Source organism: Ochotona princeps, chromosome 29 (assembly GCF_030435755.1).
Source record: "Ochotona princeps isolate mOchPri1 chromosome 29, mOchPri1.hap1, whole genome shotgun sequence".
NCBI lineage: Eukaryota > Metazoa > Chordata > Mammalia > Lagomorpha > Ochotonidae > Ochotona > Ochotona princeps.
Genome location: NC_080860.1, coordinates 5233346 through 5253525, shown reverse-complemented (window position 1 = coordinate 5253525; position 20180 = coordinate 5233346). Strand labels below are relative to the sequence as shown.

Below are 20180 nucleotides of genomic sequence, written 5' to 3'. Positions count from 1 at the left end.
AGGCACATGAACAGGGATTTGGAAAGAGGCACGGCAGCCGAGACTTCAGTCAACGTTCCAGTATGGGATGCTACTGCTACAGCACTTACCCCACTATGCCACAGCACCAGCTTCCTTAAATCTGACTGCTAAAATATAAATGACCCTACCATATGTCATCTGTGAGCATTTCCTAAAGTAGAACTATTGTAAAATAATGAGTCTATACTGTCTGACATTGTACCAGCAATGTCAAGGCACACTTAAATAACAGGCTGATGGACTTATGGCTGCTTATGAAGGACTATACTATTGTAATAATATGAGGAGAATTAGTCACGAAGCAGGAATTTGGGGACAGTGGGCAAGTCCCAGACCCTATGGAATTGTACCATAGAATTCAAAATTTAAAAAAAAAAGTCTGTCAATGATGCATTGTCCAGCCCATAGTACGCACTAAGGTGTGCTCGCAGTGCTGAGAACAGTAATAATACCAGATGCACATCCTCGGTGGCCTGGCTCCACCCTGGCTCTTGTGGGCATTTCAGGAGTAAAGTAGTGGATGTAGGATGTCTTTCTGCCTTTCAAATAAAATAAGTAATTAAAAAGGAAAAGCTTGTTTTTATCTTTACTCGAAGAGCTTTGTGGTACCTAGTGTTGAGGTCTGTAGTAAATAATTGGGCTGTTACGAGTGGCCTCTAAGGCAGAGTGCTGTGAGCGGTGGCAGGCTTGCCCAGCAAGTGCCTTTATTGTGGCTTCAGTTGCCACTGAGATAATGCCCTGACCAGCTTTCACCCTCAGTAGCTTGATGCCTGATGCCTGTGTGACTCCATTGGTAAAATAGGAACGTTTGGATTCCCTGAGTTGCAGCTGTCAGGAGTGAATGCATGCAGCTTGTGTGCTTAGGCCAAAGGACCCTACCTCTGTCTCCTGCCTTAAGGCTGCCCTCCTGCGGGGCAGGCTCTCCTCATTTCATTTCCCCTTCCCCTGGAACCCGCTCTCGTTTTGCTTGATGCTGCCCTTTCTCTTGACATTGTCTTCAGTCATTCCGGTTTTCTGTCCTGAAATCATTTTCCACCAGTGGTAACATTCATTTCTCCTGGTCACTTGTTCGACTAACACCAGGTGGTCCTTGTACTGAGGTTGTCGTTTGCTTCGTCCAAGGTCATTTACCGCAGTAGTGGTCTGCCTATCTTTCTATGCTGTGCATCTGTTGTTAACCGCATCTTGATTGAAATTTCTCATTGACTTCTCATTGCCTGGAAAATTAAAAGCCAGACTCTGTAACATAGCTTCACATCACCTTATCATCTTATTCCTGGTCCACTTGTACTTTTGTGTCCTGTTACCCTGGCTCCAACCAGTGCTTTCCTTTCCCAGTTGCCCTCCCAAGCGTCTTTCACACCTCACTGTGGACGACTCCTCCAATGAAAAGCCTTCTTTCTGTGGGCTGTCTTTTCAGTGGGATATGCAGCACTTCCTGCGTTTGTAGTTGACTGGCATCCAGTTGACAAGTCTGGAAGGATAGGGATACCCATATCAGCGAGCACAGTCTGACCAGGGTGGACTCTGAGTAAACATTCTGACATGATGTTGGAATGTGTCATGTGGTTTGATGATTCTGAGTGTGCTGTGTGTGTATTCTGAGTGTAGCTTTGTAATACAAACATTCTCAACATATGAAAAAGCCTAATTCTGAGCATTTCATGGCAAGTACTTGCACATATAGAGATTATTTCTAGAATTATTTTAAAAATTTAAGTGTAATTGTTTTCCTTTAGTTACAGCCAAGTTCTGCTTCAGAATCTATGGATCAACTACTAAACAAAAATAGAGAGGGAGAAAAATCAAGAGATTTGCTCAAAGACAAAATGGAACCAAGTGCTAAGGATTCTTTGTTTGAAAGTAGCAGTGGTAACTGCACCAGTGGTAGCAGCAAGCCAAATAGTCCCAGCATTTCTCCTTCAATTCTCAGTAATATGGAGCACAAGAGGGGGCCTGAGCTCACCTCCCAAGGAGTTCAGACTTCCAGCCCAGCGTGTAAACAAGATAAAGATGATAAAGAAGAGAAGAAAGATGCAGCTGAGTGAGTACCTCTGGAATTTAATACATCTTAGTATTCAGTTAACCTGTACCCCTCCACCCTTCTTTTTGCTTTTTTTAAGCCTTTCCAATCCTCTCAACTCAAGGCCATCTGGACTTTGAGATTCCTTTGCAAGTAGCCCTTAATTTACAAGCAACTGGTTTAAATTTGTGGTATCAGCTGCATTACCTCATTGTATCCTCTGATGCCTTTCTGGGATCTGGCTTCCATGGGCTCTTGGCAGTACTCAGGCCCAGTGTGGTGCCAGGACTGCAGACTGCCGTTTGCAAAGAGAAAGCCCTGTCTCTTCCTGTGGAATCCAGTGTTTCTATCAGAAACACTGTTTAATGAATGGTTACAATAAGATTGGCTTTATTTCATGCTATCTGGTATGTTTTCATTAAATGAACTGTGATGGTTAGCCTTAGAACCTAACTACTGTTAATTTATGTGTTCTGGGTATCACACAACCCAATTACAGCTCACCTTGTGCAGCTTGATGTGGGAAGTTGGAAACTCTGTGGACTCACAGAGTTAGAGCCAGGAGTTTTCCCCAAGCTCTGTCATATGTAGAAAATACTTTGTCACCTTAGAAACCACTGCACAATAGAAACTTGACCTATTAAGAATTGCTTTTAAGGTTACAATTGTGTTAAGGTACTGCTGTAATATAAATATAAGCATTTGTTAATTGCCTTTGGGAGAAATAGTTGATTAAAAAAAATGAACTGAAACTTTAAGATTTTACGTTTTATGGCCGTTTGCTTTAGCAGATGAAACATTGGGCAGTGTGTGTGTTTGTGTGATCTTTGGTTAATTGTTCAAATCTAGGATGCTTAGTAGTTCTTAAAGAAATTGTTATATGTGGAAGATTTTAGAGAAACATCTATTCCATGCATATTCAGTGACCTTTACTGTCTCCTGATTTAGGCAAGTTAGGAAGTCCACATTGAATCCTAATGCAAAAGAGTTCAACCCTCGTTCCTTTTCTCAGGTAAGCTTCTTGCTGTTTTTGTTTGATTTTTTGTTTTTCTCCCATTTCTGTCTCTGAGATCGGTTGTAGTGTTTTTTTGGTTTTGTATTTTGTTCTCAAGGATTTATTTTGTTTGAAAGGCAGAGTTGCAAACAGTGAGTCAACTCTCTGCTCATTCATTCCCCAAATGTCTGCAACAGCTAGATCTGGGACAGGCTGAAGCAACAGCCAGAAATACAATCTTGGTTTCCTACAGGGATGGCAGGGGCCCAAACCCTTAGGCCATCTTTCACTGCTTCCTCAGGTGCAGTAGCAGGGAGCTGAATGAGAAATAGAACAGCTGGGACTGAAGTCAACATTGATATGCAATTCTGGCATTGCAGGTGGCAGCTTAGCCCAGCCCTACATTGGCCTCAAGATTTTGTCATCCATGCAGTGTGGTCTTGAGCAAATCATTGCGTGTCTGTGAGTCAGAATTTGAAAATGATTGTTTAGCTAGACTCTCAAGTTCATAGATGTTCTACTGCTGATATTCTGTTGCATCTATAACATATTGTTTATGTTTAAACATTTTCTCCAAGACCATAAAAATTATTGCCACTATTTTTTAAACAATTGCCTAATTTTTTATTTTTTCAATTTGAAAGGCAGATTTACAGGGAGAAGGAGAGACAGACAGATCTTCCATCTGCTGGCTCCCTCCCCAAATACCCACAACAGCCAGAGCTGAACTGATCTGCAGCCAAGAGCCAGGAGCTTCTTCCAGTTTCCCATGTGGGTGCAGGGACCCAAGTCCTTGAGCCAGTGTCCATATGGGACGCCAACACTAGCAGGGCAGAGGATTAGCTTATTCAGCCACTATGCCAGCCACCACTGTTTTTGATATTAGTTCCTAATTAGCATCACTTCTCAGCCTTTTGGCTAAGATCAAGTGTAGTTCTTAATTAGCAATGTTTAACTTTAGGAAAGAATTTTTCTTTTATTTCAAATTTTATTTCTAATAAAGGGACTAGTTAAAAGTGTAAAAAAAAATCACATGAATTGGAAAAATGAATCTCCCATCTTCAAATTATCATAATTAAATTTTTACGTTGACATGGTTGAATTCTATTTTTGTTTTTGTAGCCAAAGCCTTCTACAACCCCAACTTCGCCTCGGCCTCAAGCACAACCTAGCCCATCTATGGTGGGTCATCAACAGCCAACTCCTGTTTACACTCAGCCTGTTTGTTTTGCACCAAATATGATGTATCCAGTCCCAGTGAGCCCAGGCGTGCAAGTAAGTCCTCGAATTCGGTGTCCATTTAGCCTTCTTGGTTGGTTGAGATTGGTACCAGGCCCTCTTTTTGGTTTGTGATGACTGAGAGCAGTCATGGTAAACAGAAATATTTGAAAGATTGAGATATGCAGGAATCGGTGTGTTGTTAGTGTGAGAATCCGATTCTGAGGATGTGTTGGAATAAAAAGAATGATTTAAGAGTTACTGTTCTTGGGCCCGGCGGCGTGGCCTAGTGGCTGAGGTCCTCGCCTTGAATGCACTGGGATCCCATATGGTCGTCGGTTCTAATCCTGGCAGCTCCACTTCCTCTCTGTATATCTGACTTTGTAATAAAAATTAAATAAATCTTTAAAAAAAAAAAAGAGTTACTGTTCTTGGGGATTTATGCTTCTAGTTTTGGGTATGATTTAATTTTTAGTGATTTGTAAGAAATCCGGAAACCTCAGATCTAGTTCTCTAGCATTATGAAACTAAGACAAAGTGAATAGGAACTTATTCTTATTTTCCTTTTGCCATGAACCTAATGTTAATTTCTTCTTTAATTCCTTCAAGCCTTTATACCCAATACCCATGACGCCCATGCCAGTCAATCAAGCCAAGACCTATAGAGCAGGTAAAGGTGAGAATAACCCTGCCCTGTGTTTGCTTATAGTCTGCATGCTGCATGAATTAAGCAACTGGGTGTAAAATGAATACGTATCTGTGACTCAGCTCTAGACTTTCTGTAATTATTTTTTTATTGGGTGAGGGGCACACTTTTGCTGATTAGTTCCCAGATGCCCTGGCTGGGCCAGGCCAAAGCTGAGAACTGGAGAGCTCAGTACAGAGTTCCCACACGAATGGCAGAGATCCAAGTGTCTCACCTGCCGCCTCTCCAGGTGCACATTAACTGAAACTGGGATTGGGGCTGCAGCAAGGAATCTCAGTAGGCACTGTGACACGAGACGCGCACATCGCACACAGCAATCTTCCTGACTGCCGCACCAACTGCCCTCTGGGCTCTAACTTGTGACAGGCTGCACATTGATTTGTTGGTGGTTGTTGTTGATCAGCACTAGAGTGTTGTATTATTTGAGGGGTTGAGCCAACGTGGTAGTCTGGTGGCTAAAGTCCTTGCCTTGCATGTGCCGGGATCCCGCATGGGCTCCAGTTCATATCCCGGCTGCTCCACTTCTCTTCTAGCCCCCTGCTTGTGGCCTGGGAAGGCAGTGGAGGACATCCCAGGGCCTTGGGAGACCTTGAGACCACTTGGGGAATGAACCAGCAAAAGCATGATCTTTCTGTCTGTCTCACCTTCTCTTTGTAGATATGACTTTTCAATTAAAAATAAATGAATCTTTTTTAAAAAGAGATGAAAAGATAAATATTTAAAAAAAGATGTTTCCATTTTATAAATGGGGTTTGTTTTCTGTAAATCTTAGCATTTGTTTATAAATTTGGTTCTAAGTCCTTTATTAAATAAAGATACCATGAATATTTTCTCCCAGTCTGTGTCTTGAAGAACCAATATTGTGTTTTTGTAACAATATTGTGTTTTTCTCTGTAAGGCTCAAGCCTTTACCTTCCCTCATTTACAAAGGTTTTATGTTTGTTCTAGTTTTAGCTTTCATGATTTAGATGTATATTTGATTTCAAGGTAATTCTAGAATATAAAGTAAAGATTGAGTTTTTTTTTCTGTATTATATGTATATATACGTATATGCACACATACATATATATGTAGTTTTCCCACTTCTACCCTGGTTTTCTTATATTTGAAAAATTATCTATCTGAAAGGCAGAATTAGAGGAATACAGAAAGAGAGGTCTTTGATTCACTGGTACACTTCCTAAATGGCTGCAGTAGGGCAGTGCCAGGCTGAAGCCAGGAAGTTCTTCCAGATCTGCCACATGGGTGACTTGGGTCATCGTCTCATTCTTTCCCCAGGCCATTTGCAGGGAGAGGTGGATTAGAAGTGTGGAGCAGCCTGGACTTGAACTCGTGCAGCCGGTGGCTTAAACTGCCAACCCCAGTCCTTCCAAGAGCTGTTAAAATGAGTTCCTGTACATGACCCCTGGCTTTATTCTTTGTCAGAATTGTTTTGACTGTTCTAGGTTGTTTACATTTTCAAGTAGATTTTATAGTCAGCTTGGGAATCCTTGTGTTGAGTCTCTAGATGAGGGTTAGGACTGAAGTGAGGGGAAACAATATCATAATAGATTCACCATGTATTTCATGATCTATTGCTCTGTTTATCATATAAATGGAAGTAAGTCTTGACTTGACCTGTGTTCAGTAGTTTTTGTTGTGTCAGTTCTGTGTATATTTTCTTCATGTTCTTATTGCTGATTTTGTACTGTTGTGAATGTTTTTTTTAATTGTTAACTAGTATATTGAGAAACACTTGATTTACAAAGGAAAAAGATGATTTATTATTCATTTGAAAAACAAAGAATTCCAGAGAGAAAGAGACAGATCCTCTGTGCGCTGGTTCGTTGTCCGCCTTGCTGCAATGGCCTGGAACTCCACTTGGATCTCTCACGTGGACGGCAGGGGTCCAAGTACTGTCATCCTGTGCTTTCCCCAAGCACATTAGCAGGGAACTGGATTGGAAGTAGAGCAGCCAGGACTCAAAGCTCATGTGGAATGCTGGCCTTGCAGATAATAGCTTAGTCTACTGTACCACAGCATCAGCTCCTACACTTGATCTTTTGGTATATACTTTCTGCTATGTTGCCAAACCCATTTGTTTGTTCTAATAACTGTTTTAAGACTTAGACATTTCTGTGTATGCATTGACACTCCAATCACTGTGTCCTTTCCTTGCCTTAATTGTGCTGACTGGGAATTCTGGTGAATTGCTAAACAGAGGTAGTACAAGTTCACCATGCTCCTCTCTTAGGCCTTGTCTTCACTCTTCAGCCTGGTGGTAGGTGTGTCTTTAGTTCCTAGTCTGTGCAGAGGTTTCTGGTTTTTTGTTCCCAAATCATCAGTGGTTGTTAGATGATATTTGATAGATTTTAAGTATCTTTTAAGATAATTGTATGGTTTTTTCTGCATTGTCCTTTGACCTTGAAGGATTATACTGACTGATTTTTGACTGTTGAGCCTTAAATTCCCTGGGTCCCACTTAGTCTTGTACATTGTCCTTCTTTTCTTTTTTACAGAGTAGATAAAATTCTAACAGCACAATGATATTTCCCGCTTCCTTCCCTCTCATCTTCTCTCTCTTCCCCCTGTCATCTCTTTATTGTTGTTGTTAACTTTTGAGATCACATACTCTAGACCCAAAGCACAATAAAAGACTTACTGATATACCAAGTAAGCAACTTAACAAGAAAAAGGCATAAGACCTTAATTTTATGTAATATAAATAATAATTGATTATATATAATGTGTATATAGTATTCATATATAGTAAATTATAAAGTAATCACAGATCATTAAAATTACAGTAATGTGACTTGCTTAACCACTAGCTTGAAAAGTCCAAGTTGTGTGGAACTGCACGGATGGTGATACACACAGGCACTGCTTTCTTTCTTCATCTTTTTCAAATTTTAGCTGCCACATAAAAGGAAGAATAATGCAATATTTGTCTTTCTGGATTATCCTTTTTATATATTTCTGAATTTGATAATATTTTATTAAGTGAGCTTTTGTTTATATTCATGAATTATATTTTTAGCTTACAATATCTTCATACGACCTTGCTGTGAAGTTAATGTTGGCCATTTTCTCTAACTTGCCAAATTTCGTGATATGAAGTGGTTCATAATATTCTTTTATCTTTTCATCGTCCGTAGGATCTATAGTTATATTTTATTATTTTATTCCTGGTGTTGGCAATCTGCCTTTCCTGGTTTTTAACCATTCTTTTCAAAGATTTATTTATTTTATTTGAAAGGCAAATTTTTATAGAGAGAAGGAAAGACAGAATTGATCTTTTCATCTGCTAGTTCATTCTCCAAATGGCCGCACTGGCCAGAGCTGAGCCATTCTGAAGCCAGAAGCTTCCTCCAAGTCTCCCATGCAAATGCAAAGGCCCTGAGGACATGGGCCATCCTCTACTGCTTTCCTAGGCCATAAACAGGGAACTGGATTGGAAATAGAGCAGCTGGAATGTGAACTGGTGCCCGTATGGGATTTCACTGCCCGCAGGCAGGGGAGTCAGCTGTTGCTACTGTGGCAGCCCGTCTGGATCACTCTTGGTAGAATCTTCAAATTAAATTCTGGTTTCAGTGATACTTTCTCTAAAACATTCTTTCACAGAGACTTGGGTAGAGAGAAAAGATCTTCCACCTGTTGATTCATTCCTCAGATGTCCATAATAGCTTGGACTTAGCCAGAACAAAGCCAAGAAACTGAAATTCAAGTCAGTTTCATATGTGAATGGCAGAGACCCAATTTTTTTTTGAAAGATTTATTTTATTGGACCCATCATGGTAGCCTAGCAGCTAAAGTCCTCGCTATGCAGGCACCAGGATCCCATATGGGAGCCAGTTCTAATCCCGGCAGCCCCACTTCTCTTCTAGCTCCCTGCCTGTGGCCTGGGAAAGCAGTCGAGGATGTCCCAAAGCCTTGGGACCTTGCACCTGTGTGGGAAACCTGAAGAAGCTCCAGGCTCCTGGCTTTGGATCGGCATAGCTCCGGCCGTCACAGCCGCTTGGGGAATGAATCAACAGATGGAAGTTCTTCCTCTCTGTCCTCCTCTTGTGTATGTGCCTTTCCAGTAAAATAAAAGAAACCTTAAAAAAAAAAAGAAGAAGCACTGCTTAAAAAAAGAAAGGTTTATTTTTATTTAGTTGAGAAACACAGTGTGAGAAAGGGAGAGACAAAGATACTTCCTTTACTGGTTCACTCACAAATGGTAAGAATGGCCAGGACTGGGCCAGATGGAAGCCAGGAACCTAGAATGCCAACTGTCTCCCGCGTGGCTGGCAGAGAACCAAGGACTTGGGCTGCCTTCTGCTGCTTTCCCAAACTCCTTAGCAGGGAGCTGGATGGAAGCAGAGCAGCTGGGACTCTAAGCCGGGCTGAGATGCGGAATGTAGGCATTGCAGGTGGCAATTCACTGCCGTCCCCAGGGACCCAGGTTCTGTGCTGTCATCTCCTTCCACTCCAGGGCGTGCTGAATTGAAGTAGTCCGGCCGGCACCAGGCACTCTGACATGTATGTCAAATACTTGCTGTGTTTTTTATTGTAGTAGTATTATCAGTTTAACCTTTTAATTTATTTTCTTTAAGAGACAGAGTTTGCATGCACTGTTCTCGGCCCTGGTCTCTGCTTGGTGACAGGTAGTCATCTGCTGGAACATCGCCTCCCAGGGTGCGTTGGAGTGTGTGCTCTCTGAAGCATAGCACTGAAGGCTTTATTTTCTAATGATAGCATTTAAGACTGTGTGTTTAACCATTTCTTTAGCTGCGTCCCATAAATTGCTGTGTTCTCGGTGTAATAGTGACTGTCATACCCAGATGTGAAGATACAGCACAGAGTGCATCTCTGCTTCCAAATCACAGGTGGACTCCCAGCAAGACTGTTGGGCAAATCTGGACAATAGGATGCTGGACTGCCTGCCATTGTCTGTACCAGCAATGTCAGGGCACACCTGAAAGACTGATAGACTTATGGCTGCTTATGAAGGACTGTAGTATTATAATAATATGGAGAAAATCAGCAGAGGAGTGAGAGCTTGGGAGAGGATAGGGAAATCCCGGACCATATGAAATTGTAGTATAAAATTCAAAATTAAAATATATATATATACTGTGGTTTTTTACTCAGTTCAGAATCCATTGACCAATGAATTATTTAGGAATGTGTTTTCTGTCTTCACACACACTGCTGGTTTTAGTTTTAAATTGATCTCATGTCATCAGGGAACACCTGAGATGCGATGCCACTTTATCATTTATTAAATGTCCTCGTGCATTTTTCTGGATTTTCTGCTGTGTTCCATTCATTTGTCTAATAGAGCTGCCTTTCCCCTTTATCCACACACAAGACTGATTTTTTTTCCCCCAAAAATTTCTTGACTTGAGCTTGTGTACTTTAAAAATTCAGCTACTTTACCTTGTTGTTGAAAATCTCAAAGAAAAATACCACAAAATAGTAAACTCGTTCTCTGTGTCCTGAACTCTGTTCACTCCTCACTTTAAGATACTAGGAATGACAGGTGCACTCTCAAAGCTCGGGGTTGGTGGGTTTACCAGCCGGCGATGATATGCCCTGTCTGCAGTTATTAGCTGGGCTATTTCCGTAAAGAAAAGTGTTAGCTCATTAGAACATCCAGTCACCTTAAAGTACAGTTTGCCCAGGAAAGGCAACTAAATTTCCTGGATTTTTTTCTTCAGAGAGTCTTCAAAATAATGAGTTGGCTCTGTTATTTTCCAGAGGTGTTTTGTATTCGTATCAATCAAATATTTTACCATTTAGTTTGCCCGTTTTTATTTGTGTTAGTCTTAGAAAAATCTGCACATTTTCTTAGAGGAGAATTGGTATCTGTTTATTGTTGAGTCTTTCCATGCAGTAGTAATTTATATCTTCAGCCACATTTCAAAATTTCTACTTTGAGTGGCCATTTGGCACAGTAGTTTAAAATCATCATCCTATTTCCGAGTGTGTGGTTGTGGTTCGGGCAGGCTAGGCCTCCCGTGCAGCTGTGGCGGAGGCCCATCCTGAGAGGCAGCAGGTGGAAGGGAGCTCAAGTGCTTGGGTCCCTGGCCGTTCTGAGCATGTGAGAAATGAGCTGGTGGGTCGATCGTCTCCTGCTGTCTCCCCTCACCACCTTCTCTCTTTTTCTGAAATTCAGATAAAATGAAAGTAAGCAAATAGATGTTTGGAAAGCTGAATTCTGTCCTCAGGGTTTGCACATGTCTTCAGTCTGTGCCCTGAGTTTGTTCTGTGAGCCACTGTTTTTTCTGCTGTTGCCTCTCTAAGTGAGAACTTAGGAAGTGCAGATACTTTGAGGGTGCAGTCCTTGAGGCTAATTACTGTCATGATTTTGCATCTTGGTACTTTGTTTAAAGTCTTATCACTTGAGATGCTGAATAAAGATATTTTCTGATGTTTTTCACATCATAGGCAGTGTGAAAGTCTTGATTTTGAAACACAGCCATGAGCTATTTAAGGTATATCTTTGCCACAGCATAGCAGGGACTTTATACAAACCATCTCTTTAACTTCTTGCTACGTTGTTTAGAGTTATCTGTTTCTGTTTTGTAGAGATTGAGTTGTGTTTATGCCAAAATTGGGGGTCAGTATTATGGCACAGCCAGTTAAGCCTGCACCTGCCGCACCAGCATCCCATATGGGCGCCAAATGACTTCTGACTGAGCTAGGTATCCTGGGCAGGCAGCAGATGATAAATCAAGTCCTTGGGCCCCTGCACCCACATGGGAGACACAGATGGAGTTTCAGCTCCTGCCTTCAGTCTGGCCTAGTCCCAGCTGGGCCATTCGGCTTCCATTTGGGAAGTGAACCAATGGATGGAGGTCTCTCCCATTCTGTGTAATAAATAAAAAATCTTGGGAGTGTGGGTGTGTCTGTCAAAATTGGACTAGACATTTGACCTAGTGGTTAAGACACTTGCATTTTAGAATGCCAGGATCCAAGTCCCAGCTCTGCTCTCCCATTCCCACCTTTGTAATGCTGTCCCTGGACTCCTGTGCTGGTCTCTGTGACCCATACGGGAGATCTGCCTTAAGTCCTCACGTCGGCCTCAATCCCAACTCTTGCAGGTTTTTGGAAAGTGAACCAGAACATGAAAGTTTTCCCTCTTCCTCTCTCTACCCCTTAAATAAATAAAAACCTTGTAAGTATAAATAGCTGTTATTTAGACAGCGGTCATATGCTATGTGGTAAGGGAGAAGTGGAGCAGTTGTAGAAGGGAAGTTGAGGAGGGTGGAGTAGATGAGATTCCTTGCATCTTTTACGTCATCATGGCAGGATTTTGTGTGAGTGAGTCCAGTGCCCTTACCTGGTCAGTGGTGTCATCAGACAGGTTCATGTCTGGCTCTCCTTCATGTGTTGAGATAAAGAGGAAATGGAAGTGGCTTTTCAGACAAGGGATGTGAGGAAAGGTCACAGTTTGAACATCATGAAAGGACTCCGAGGAAGTTCTTGCAAGCTCACACTTGCAGGATGAGTCAGAGTCCTCCCAGCCAGGAGCTGGGGACTGGTGCTTGAGGCTGATTGGCACCATGTCTGATGAGAAAATGTTGAGACTAAGAATAGTTTATGATACACGCCACTGATAATGGGGGTGCGGTGGCGTTCAAGAGACAGGCCAGATCAGGGGTGCCAAGTCATACACTGCTTCATAATGCAACGCGTGCATTATGCCCAGCAGGTCCTGTTGCTATAAAGAAACCATCTTTTCCACCCCGCAGTACCAAATATGCCCCAGCAGCGGCAAGACCAGCATCCTCAGAGCACCATGATGCACCCAGCCTCAGCCGCAGGCCCGCCGATTGTGGCCACTCCGCCAGCCTACTCCACGCAGTATGTTGCCTACAGTCCCCAGCAGTTCCCGAACCAGCCACTGGTTCAGCATGTGCCACATTATCAGTCTCAGGTAAAGTTAACATACCCGTCTCTTCAATTTGGTTCCATTTTAAAGCCTAATATGGTAAACAGATCTTTGTTTATATTTTTGTATTTTGATGGAGTAGGCAGCTGTAAGGACTTAGAGGGGTCTTTTAGATGTTTGAAGGTTATTGCTCAGTGAAAGAACTGCAGAGGAATTCAAGAAAAGTTTTACAATTTTCATTTGTTTCTGGAAACTATAGAGTTAAAAATCTAATGATAATCTGCCTGGCCATATTTGATATTCTAATATTTGTCTTTCTGTTTTGCTTGGACACAGCATCCTCATGTCTATAGTCCTGTAATCCAAGGTAACGCCAGGATGATGGCACCGCCGACACATGCCCAGCCTGGTTTAGTGTCTTCCTCAACCACTCAGTACGGGGCTCATGAACAGACGCATGCGATGTATGGTAGGAGACGCTTTTTTATCTTTTTAGTATATGTGAACAATTTAGTTTGCTTAAAAACTTAAAAGCTCTGTAAAGGTAACTAACTTTAGGGATAGGCTGGTCTTTTATTAAATAAATCTGAAGGTCAGATAGCTAAGGCAGGGCCCGGCGCAGTGGCCTAGCAGCTAAAGTCCTCGCCTTGAACGTGCTGGAATCCCATATGCACACTGGTTCTAGTCCCGGTAGCCCCGCTTCCCATCCAGCTCCCTGCTCGTGGCCTGGGAAAGCAGAAGATGGCCCAAAGCCTTGGGATCCTGCACCCGCGTGGGAGACCTGGAGAAAGTTCCTGGCTCCTGGCTTCAGATTGGCGCAGTGCCAGCCATTGTGCTCACTTGGGGAGTGAATCATCGGACAGAAGATCTTCCTCTCTGTCTCTCCTCCTCTCTGTATATCTGACTTTGCAATAAAATAAATAAATTAAAAAAAAAAAAAAAACCTAAGGCAAAAGAAACCCATTTCTCCCCCTAATCTGCTTTGTGAGTTTTGGCAGATTTCTCCTTGGTACCTGGGGTTATATTTTCTTCACATGTCTTTCCTACTTTGAGCAAAATACAAGGATTAGGCCCAGTTACGGGAGGAAGGTGCCTGCTCTTGTCGCTGTCAGTGTCTGGAACGGCCTGCGCAGGGCCTGCCTGGCGTCCTTGGCGTGTGCAGAGCACGCACCTGCGCTGCAGCACCAACGTGTCCTGCTTTGGCTGCTGCCTCACGGGGACCCTGTTCTCACTGAGTATGCCTGAGAATGTGAACATGGAAACCAGAAGTATTTTCTATAAAAATACAATTTCTATATGAATGAACTTTAGAAGATTCATGGAAAATGAAATTACAGCATGTTTACTTTTGTGGGGGAAAAAGTCTTAGGCTATGCATGGGTTTGTTGTAATCTAACCTGCTTGAAGACCCTTTGAAGGCATGGATTTCAGGATGTTTTGCACACTTACCTTTTAATTCCAACATCCCACAAATTTTTTGAAGTACCCTTAAAAAAGAATGACAAGCAAAAAAAGCCAACCAGCTTGATTTTGTGGCCAGAGAACTTTGTGTAGGTTATCCTAGCAGCTGTCTAATGCAATAAAATATCTTTTCAGCAAATTGAAAATAGCTCTTCGACCTGCACCTTCATAGAGTTTGCAGAGTGACTCAGTGTGCTTGTAGAACCCCTGTGTCTTTGTTCCGGGGTCACCACGATGTCACCTTGCTCTCAGTGCTTCTGAGGACTCTGGTGTTATTTGGGTCTCTTCATTGGCATTTCAGTCTCTTTAGGAGATAAATTGGGGTTGATCCATATAATTTTAAAGATTCACTTACTTATTTTATTGGAAAGGCAGATCACATTTACAGAGAGGAGAGACAGATTTCTTTTATCTGTTGGTTCACTCCTCAAATGGCCGCAGTGACTGGAAGTGAGCAGATCAGGAGCCAGGAGCTTCTTCCAGGTCTCCCACAGGGGTACAGGGTCCCAAGGCTTTGGGCCGTCCTCTGCTGCTTTCTCAGGCCACGAGCAGGGAGCTGGATGGGAAGTGGAGCAGCTGGGACATGAACCGGCGCCCATATGGGATCCTGAGGCATGCACAACGAGAATACAGCCACTGAGCCACAGCACTGGACCCAGTCCAAGTGCACACTATGAGAATTCAATTAAAATTACATGAACATTTCAAATTTTAAACCTCTTTAGTCTTGAATGACTAAGAATGTAAAGATTGTCTTTTTTTAAGCTTTACATTTGCTGAGTGACTTACCTAGGCAAAATTTAGTGAAGAATTTATGGATTTTTGGCAAATATTTTTGGTATATTCCTGCTTTTCTCCTTTTAAAAGTAAGCAGGAACTTTGAGGTCATGGACGTGGTGGGGACTGCACCCCCTCAGCAGCTTCCTGGAGCTGGCGCTGTCCCCAAGGCTCACTCATCACTGCTGGTTGTTTTATGTTTCTAGCCATTGATGTTTATAAACTGTGAAATCTGGTTTTACTTTTCCACGATATCACTTGAAATTTGTCACTGTAGATGATGGCATTTTTAGAAAGTGGTGTAAGTGCTGTGCTTTAGGTATTTGTTTCAAGAAGCCCATCTGTAACATAATTGAGAAGTGCGTTGACAGCCTGATGGGGTGCATAGTTTGGGTTCTGCTTTCCTGTCATTGGGCTTGTCTGAAGTTCTGTCAACAGGGATGGTGTGTGTAGCACAAGGCCCTGTTGTTTCATCATGCTGGCTTTTATGCAACTTGTATGTATTTCAACAATTTTCCAGTGTGCTGAAGACTTAGGTGAAAAGTTCATTATGGTTTATAAATTTCTGGCAAATACATTATGAAGTGGAAAAAATATTTCTTCCATTTTCTGAGAGGAAATTCTTCTTGGAATGGACTACTCCATGCTCCCCCTGGAATGAGATCTGAAAGTCTCAAGCTAAAATTTCTACTGCCTTTAGAGAAGAGCTTTTGCGGCCGCCGTGGTTTGAGGCTGTGGCATAGACTGTAATGTTGAGCAAAGGCTTTCACAGTGTGCTCCCTCACTGCTGACATCGGCTGCCTCTGTTAGATGAACATTGCCTGTTGGAAGGACTGCCCTCCCAGAACTTGGCCATTTGAAGAGCAGTTTCCTCCGACAGTCCGTTCAGGTGTGGTTAAATAGAAAACAAAACCCTAGACCTACTGTCCAGTGAGATCTGCGGCAAGCTAGTCATCACAGCCAGTTCTTTATGCCGAGGGCCCTGCTCCTGCAGTGTGGATGAGGTTGTAAGTGGGGCGGGAGCTTGGTGGGAGCGTTCACCAGTTTCTGCTTTGGGTGCTTCAGACCCTAGGAAGTTAATTTGTTCTGAAACATTTTTTTATGAAATCGTCAGCATTTTGTTTGTTATTTTAGGTCTGTTCTTTTACTCATTTTACTTGAGCAATGTGTGTTTTGTATTTCCAGAGGAGCCCCACACAGTTTGAGTATGAATTATTTTACTTTTAAGCTGTGTCCTCTCTTAGGATTTTATAGCTTTTTCTGCAAGCAGGAGAATATGTAGCAGGTGTTGGTATGACACTCATTGTTCTGGTCATAGCAAAAGACTTGGAAGACAGAGGACATGTAAGGACTACAGAATGGAAGACTTGATTGATTCCTGAGCAACCAATGGTTAGTCTAGGAGGAGCTGGTGTGTTTTCTAAATCATTGCTCATCTCTAACTCTGGCTGGCAGTCTTGGCAAAGACTTGGGTCACAGATAGCATCCTTCTGACCTTGCTCTGTCAGCCCAGCCCACACCCGCCCTGAGTTTGGCTTTTGTTTTCCTTCACATCCATCTGACTCATGTATGGTAATGGCTTCCTGATTGGAGCTATCAGGGGAATTAGATCCAAAGTCAAGCTTTATAGTTACTGTTGGCTTTGGTGGTTTACCGCAAATGAGTTGGAAAATAGAGTAAGCAGAGAAACCAGATTCCCTCCTGTCCCTGTGCCTGACAGCCAGCTGGGGATGTCTTGATGTGTCTGCTGCCGCCGGGTATACTTACACACTGGGCCACACCTCGCCTGGGAGGACAGTGTTCTCAAGTTTATAAATGCAGTCTATCGGGATAATATGTCTATTCATGTTATTTCCAAAATGTGTGTCTTTGCCGTAAACTTTGTAAATACTGTTTATTTTAGCACTTTTTATATCAGCAAAATGCCATGTTGGTCTTTTTATTAGGTGATTTTATACCTTTTATTTAAGCAAGTCAGTAGCTGGAACTTGACGCCCAGTACATTCTGTAGCAGTGTTTAAGGTGTTTATCTTCTCTCATAAAATAAAAATGAATTATGCATGACTAGAAAAAAATACTAACTATGTCAACCTTTCCAGAAAATTAGGAAAATGCACACCTTCAAAGGCTAATTTACGTTTCTATTTCCCGAATTTAGCATGTCCCAAATTACCATACAACAAGGAGACAAGCCCTTCTTTCTACTTTGCCAGTGAGTTGGGTTTTTTTATACTAATTTTAATTGTACAGTGAAACACTTTTTAAAGAATACATGCTAAGGGATTAGAGTTGTTGAACAATATTTTCCTTGTTTCAGACAGTCATTTAAAGTATGAATTTCAACAATTCAGAATTTAAACTTTTACCCAGCTTAAGAACTGAAGTTCAGATATTCAGTTGGTTCCAAAATTTTTGCATGCCAAGCAAATATAAGTATTTGAGAAATGGCTTGTTTAGAACCACTTTTCCTAAACAGAGGACATTTTTTATTCCAAGCCACAGTTTGTATATAAAACTTAAACTGTTAACACATCCTGGCAAGGAAACAATTGTTCTTACCAGGACTTTTAATTACAGAGGAGTGGAAAAATACTAGGGGAGAGGTGGTTGTGTTTTCTCAGTCTTTGCTTGTGCTGGAGGATCAGAAGCCTTCCTGAGTCAAGGGCATCCAGAGGTCACTTGGGTAGCTCAGGTCCCCTCCCCTATCTGGGAGAAGGGCAGTAGTCACACCCAAGTGGAGTCAGGTTGGAGCTTGCTTTCTGGAATGAATTCCTAAGACGCTGGGCTGCTAAGATAAGTGTCTTCCTTATTCATACAGCAGCTTTTAAAGCAAGATACGTCCTGGCCTTTGGTGTTTTGAGTAGAAAGGGTACTAGCTTGTAGAAATGCTTTAGAAATTCATGCCATTATATACATCCTTTTGTGTGAAATACTATATTCCAGAGGGGGTTACAGGTTATGATTTTATGTTAGGGACTAAATTTTGCATTATGTTGGAATTGCTCAGTGCTTAGCTCTGTGAAAATGCCAGAGGTAGGACTTAGAAAGCATTTTGACCTTAAATTTTCATTAATTATACCATGACTTGGTATCCAAAAATAAACTGATAACATACATGTGATTTATTCAGTGCTAGGAAATGTTAACAAATTTAATCCTTTAAGAGATGCTCTTTAAAAAGCAGTCTTGTGTATGGATACAGTGTGACTAGAGTGTGCACAGGTAGTGTCCGCCCTTTATCTCGGGCTGTGCGGGTCAGTCTGAGTCATCTCACCATCTTACTGTCGCTGTTCATCATCTCACCTGAGCATTAACTGCCTTGTTCCAGCTTTCCTACAAGAGTGTGGCATGGGAAAAGAAACTGCCAGTTGGAGCTCTTTGTGGTTTAAGGTGCCGCTGTATTTTCCCTCTGCTAAGTCGTCTCGTCATGGTTTGGTCGTGTTGCTCTCATTCTCCTTCTAGAGTTTTCAGCTTTTATTCTTCCTTTACCTTTTGCTGAATTTAAAATCACATTTGAAAACTGGATGATTTTCTTTTGTTGCATTTAGGGGTTCAGCAGTGCTGGCAATTTCTCATGACTTGTGCATCCAAGGTCAAAATGATAAAATTTAGTAGCATATTAAACATGTAGCACATGGCTTAGAAAACTGTTAATTAGAATATGGCTAGTGCTGTAAGAATTTGATGAATCATGTATATAATTGTGAATATTTCTGTCCAGAAAACACTTGAATGGGAATGGGTGGGTAATCTTCTAAACCAGGTCTGCCCACATAGCAGTATTTGAGTAGCCAGCAGATTTCATGAAAGCTACTTTAGTTTTATGACTAGTTTAACTGATAGATTACTAAACCAGAATTCCGAAGAAAATCCACTTGGCTTTTCATTTCCCTGGAATCTTGAGTTAAATGAGCATTTGTAGCAAATGCAGTTGGATAATGGAGCCCTCAGCTCGGAGATCCCAGCCCGCCTGGGCGTTGTAGCCCCTGGTGCTGCCCGTCGGCTTAACTTCCCCAGGCTAATGAACTTGTCCTATCTCTCGTCCTCGGAGCCTTCCCGGTGTCTTCTCCTTTGCCTCACAAGAGAGCCCTCTTAACTGACCGCCCAAGGAGCTAAGCTTTATCCATTTTATTATGAGTATTGAATGTAAAAATAAATGCCATGTTCTCCGTTATTACTCGTTTTTCTGTTTGAGAGAGATTTAAGTTCCTGATTTCAGATCTTGTGAACTAAAAGAACAAAGGAAAATGTTTCTAACTAAATCTCTCTTTTTCCCCCTAAACATTTTATGCCTTTTAAATTTTATGTGGCAGGAAAGGGATGAGGTTTTTTGAAAACAAAGTCAATTTTACTAAGATTGGGTTCATGGAAATATTTGTTGCTATACATGCAAATTACCTAGAGATTGAAACACTACTTTATAGCCTTTAAATACTAGTAAACTTATACCAGAGAAATACCTTTCAACAATGCATAGCAGTCATGGTTCAGCTTAATTTTTTGTCCAGACTACAAGTTTTATATTTTTCCAAGTGATGAATATTTGTGAAATTTTGTAAGTATTGCTATTCTCTATGCAATGGCCATGTTTTTGTATGCAACAATAATGCACTTAGAGTTTAAGTCTTTGTATCAAGAATATATTTTTCTAGAAGATGATTAAAAGTGAAATTTTTTAGTTCTGGATTTCTTGGATATTGTTGAAATACAAATTCGGCCCTCTTGGGTCCTGTACTCTTCTCTTATAAAAACTGAACTCCCTCTGACAGGTGGGTGTTGTACAAGTAGAACATTGTGAGGCGCTGGCCGGCCAGGCATGCTTCACGTGAGTGTGACTCTCCAAGAACAATGGGCGCACCTTCAAAGAGACCAAGCTAGTGCCTACACCGTTGAAGGGAGCCTAAGAGTAAACAAAAACAAGAGACAGTGTGTGGTGGCCTTTTTTAGAAGTTGCTGGGTTAGAAGACACGGCCTGCTCCAGCACACAGTTGCTGCTCGACAATGTCCAGAGGGTGCAATGCCATAGTTTTTTGTTAAGATAGTTCAGTGTGAGTTAACTCTTACGATCTGGATGATTTTCCCAGGTATATTTTAAACTGTAGGTTTACTCATGGCCAT

General features: G+C 41.8%; 1 protein-coding gene and 1 pseudogene across 6 annotated transcripts in view; both read left to right on the top strand.

The window, feature by feature from the left end:
* ATXN2 (ataxin 2) overlaps window positions 1-20180 on the top strand; it is a 57004-nt gene that overhangs the window by 30740 nt on the left and 6084 nt on the right. For 3 of the 6 annotated variants that reach the window (XM_058656883.1, XM_058656882.1, XM_058656879.1), the window contains 7 exons: window positions 1761-2065; window positions 2993-3056; window positions 4161-4313; window positions 4866-4932; window positions 12685-12869; window positions 13161-13293; window positions 17221-17274. In XM_058656883.1, the coding sequence (XP_058512866.1) occupies window positions 1761-2065; window positions 2993-3056; window positions 4161-4313; window positions 4866-4932; window positions 12685-12869; window positions 13161-13293; window positions 17221-17274 (961 nt within the window). The remainder of the gene's footprint in view (window positions 1-1760; window positions 2066-2992; window positions 3057-4160; window positions 4314-4865; window positions 4933-12684; window positions 12870-13160; window positions 13294-17220; window positions 17275-20180) is intronic. The other 3 variants (XM_058656884.1, XM_058656881.1, XM_058656880.1) reach the window with 3 other exon arrangements.
* LOC118759870 (U2 spliceosomal RNA) lies at window positions 3937-4050 on the top strand (annotated as a pseudogene).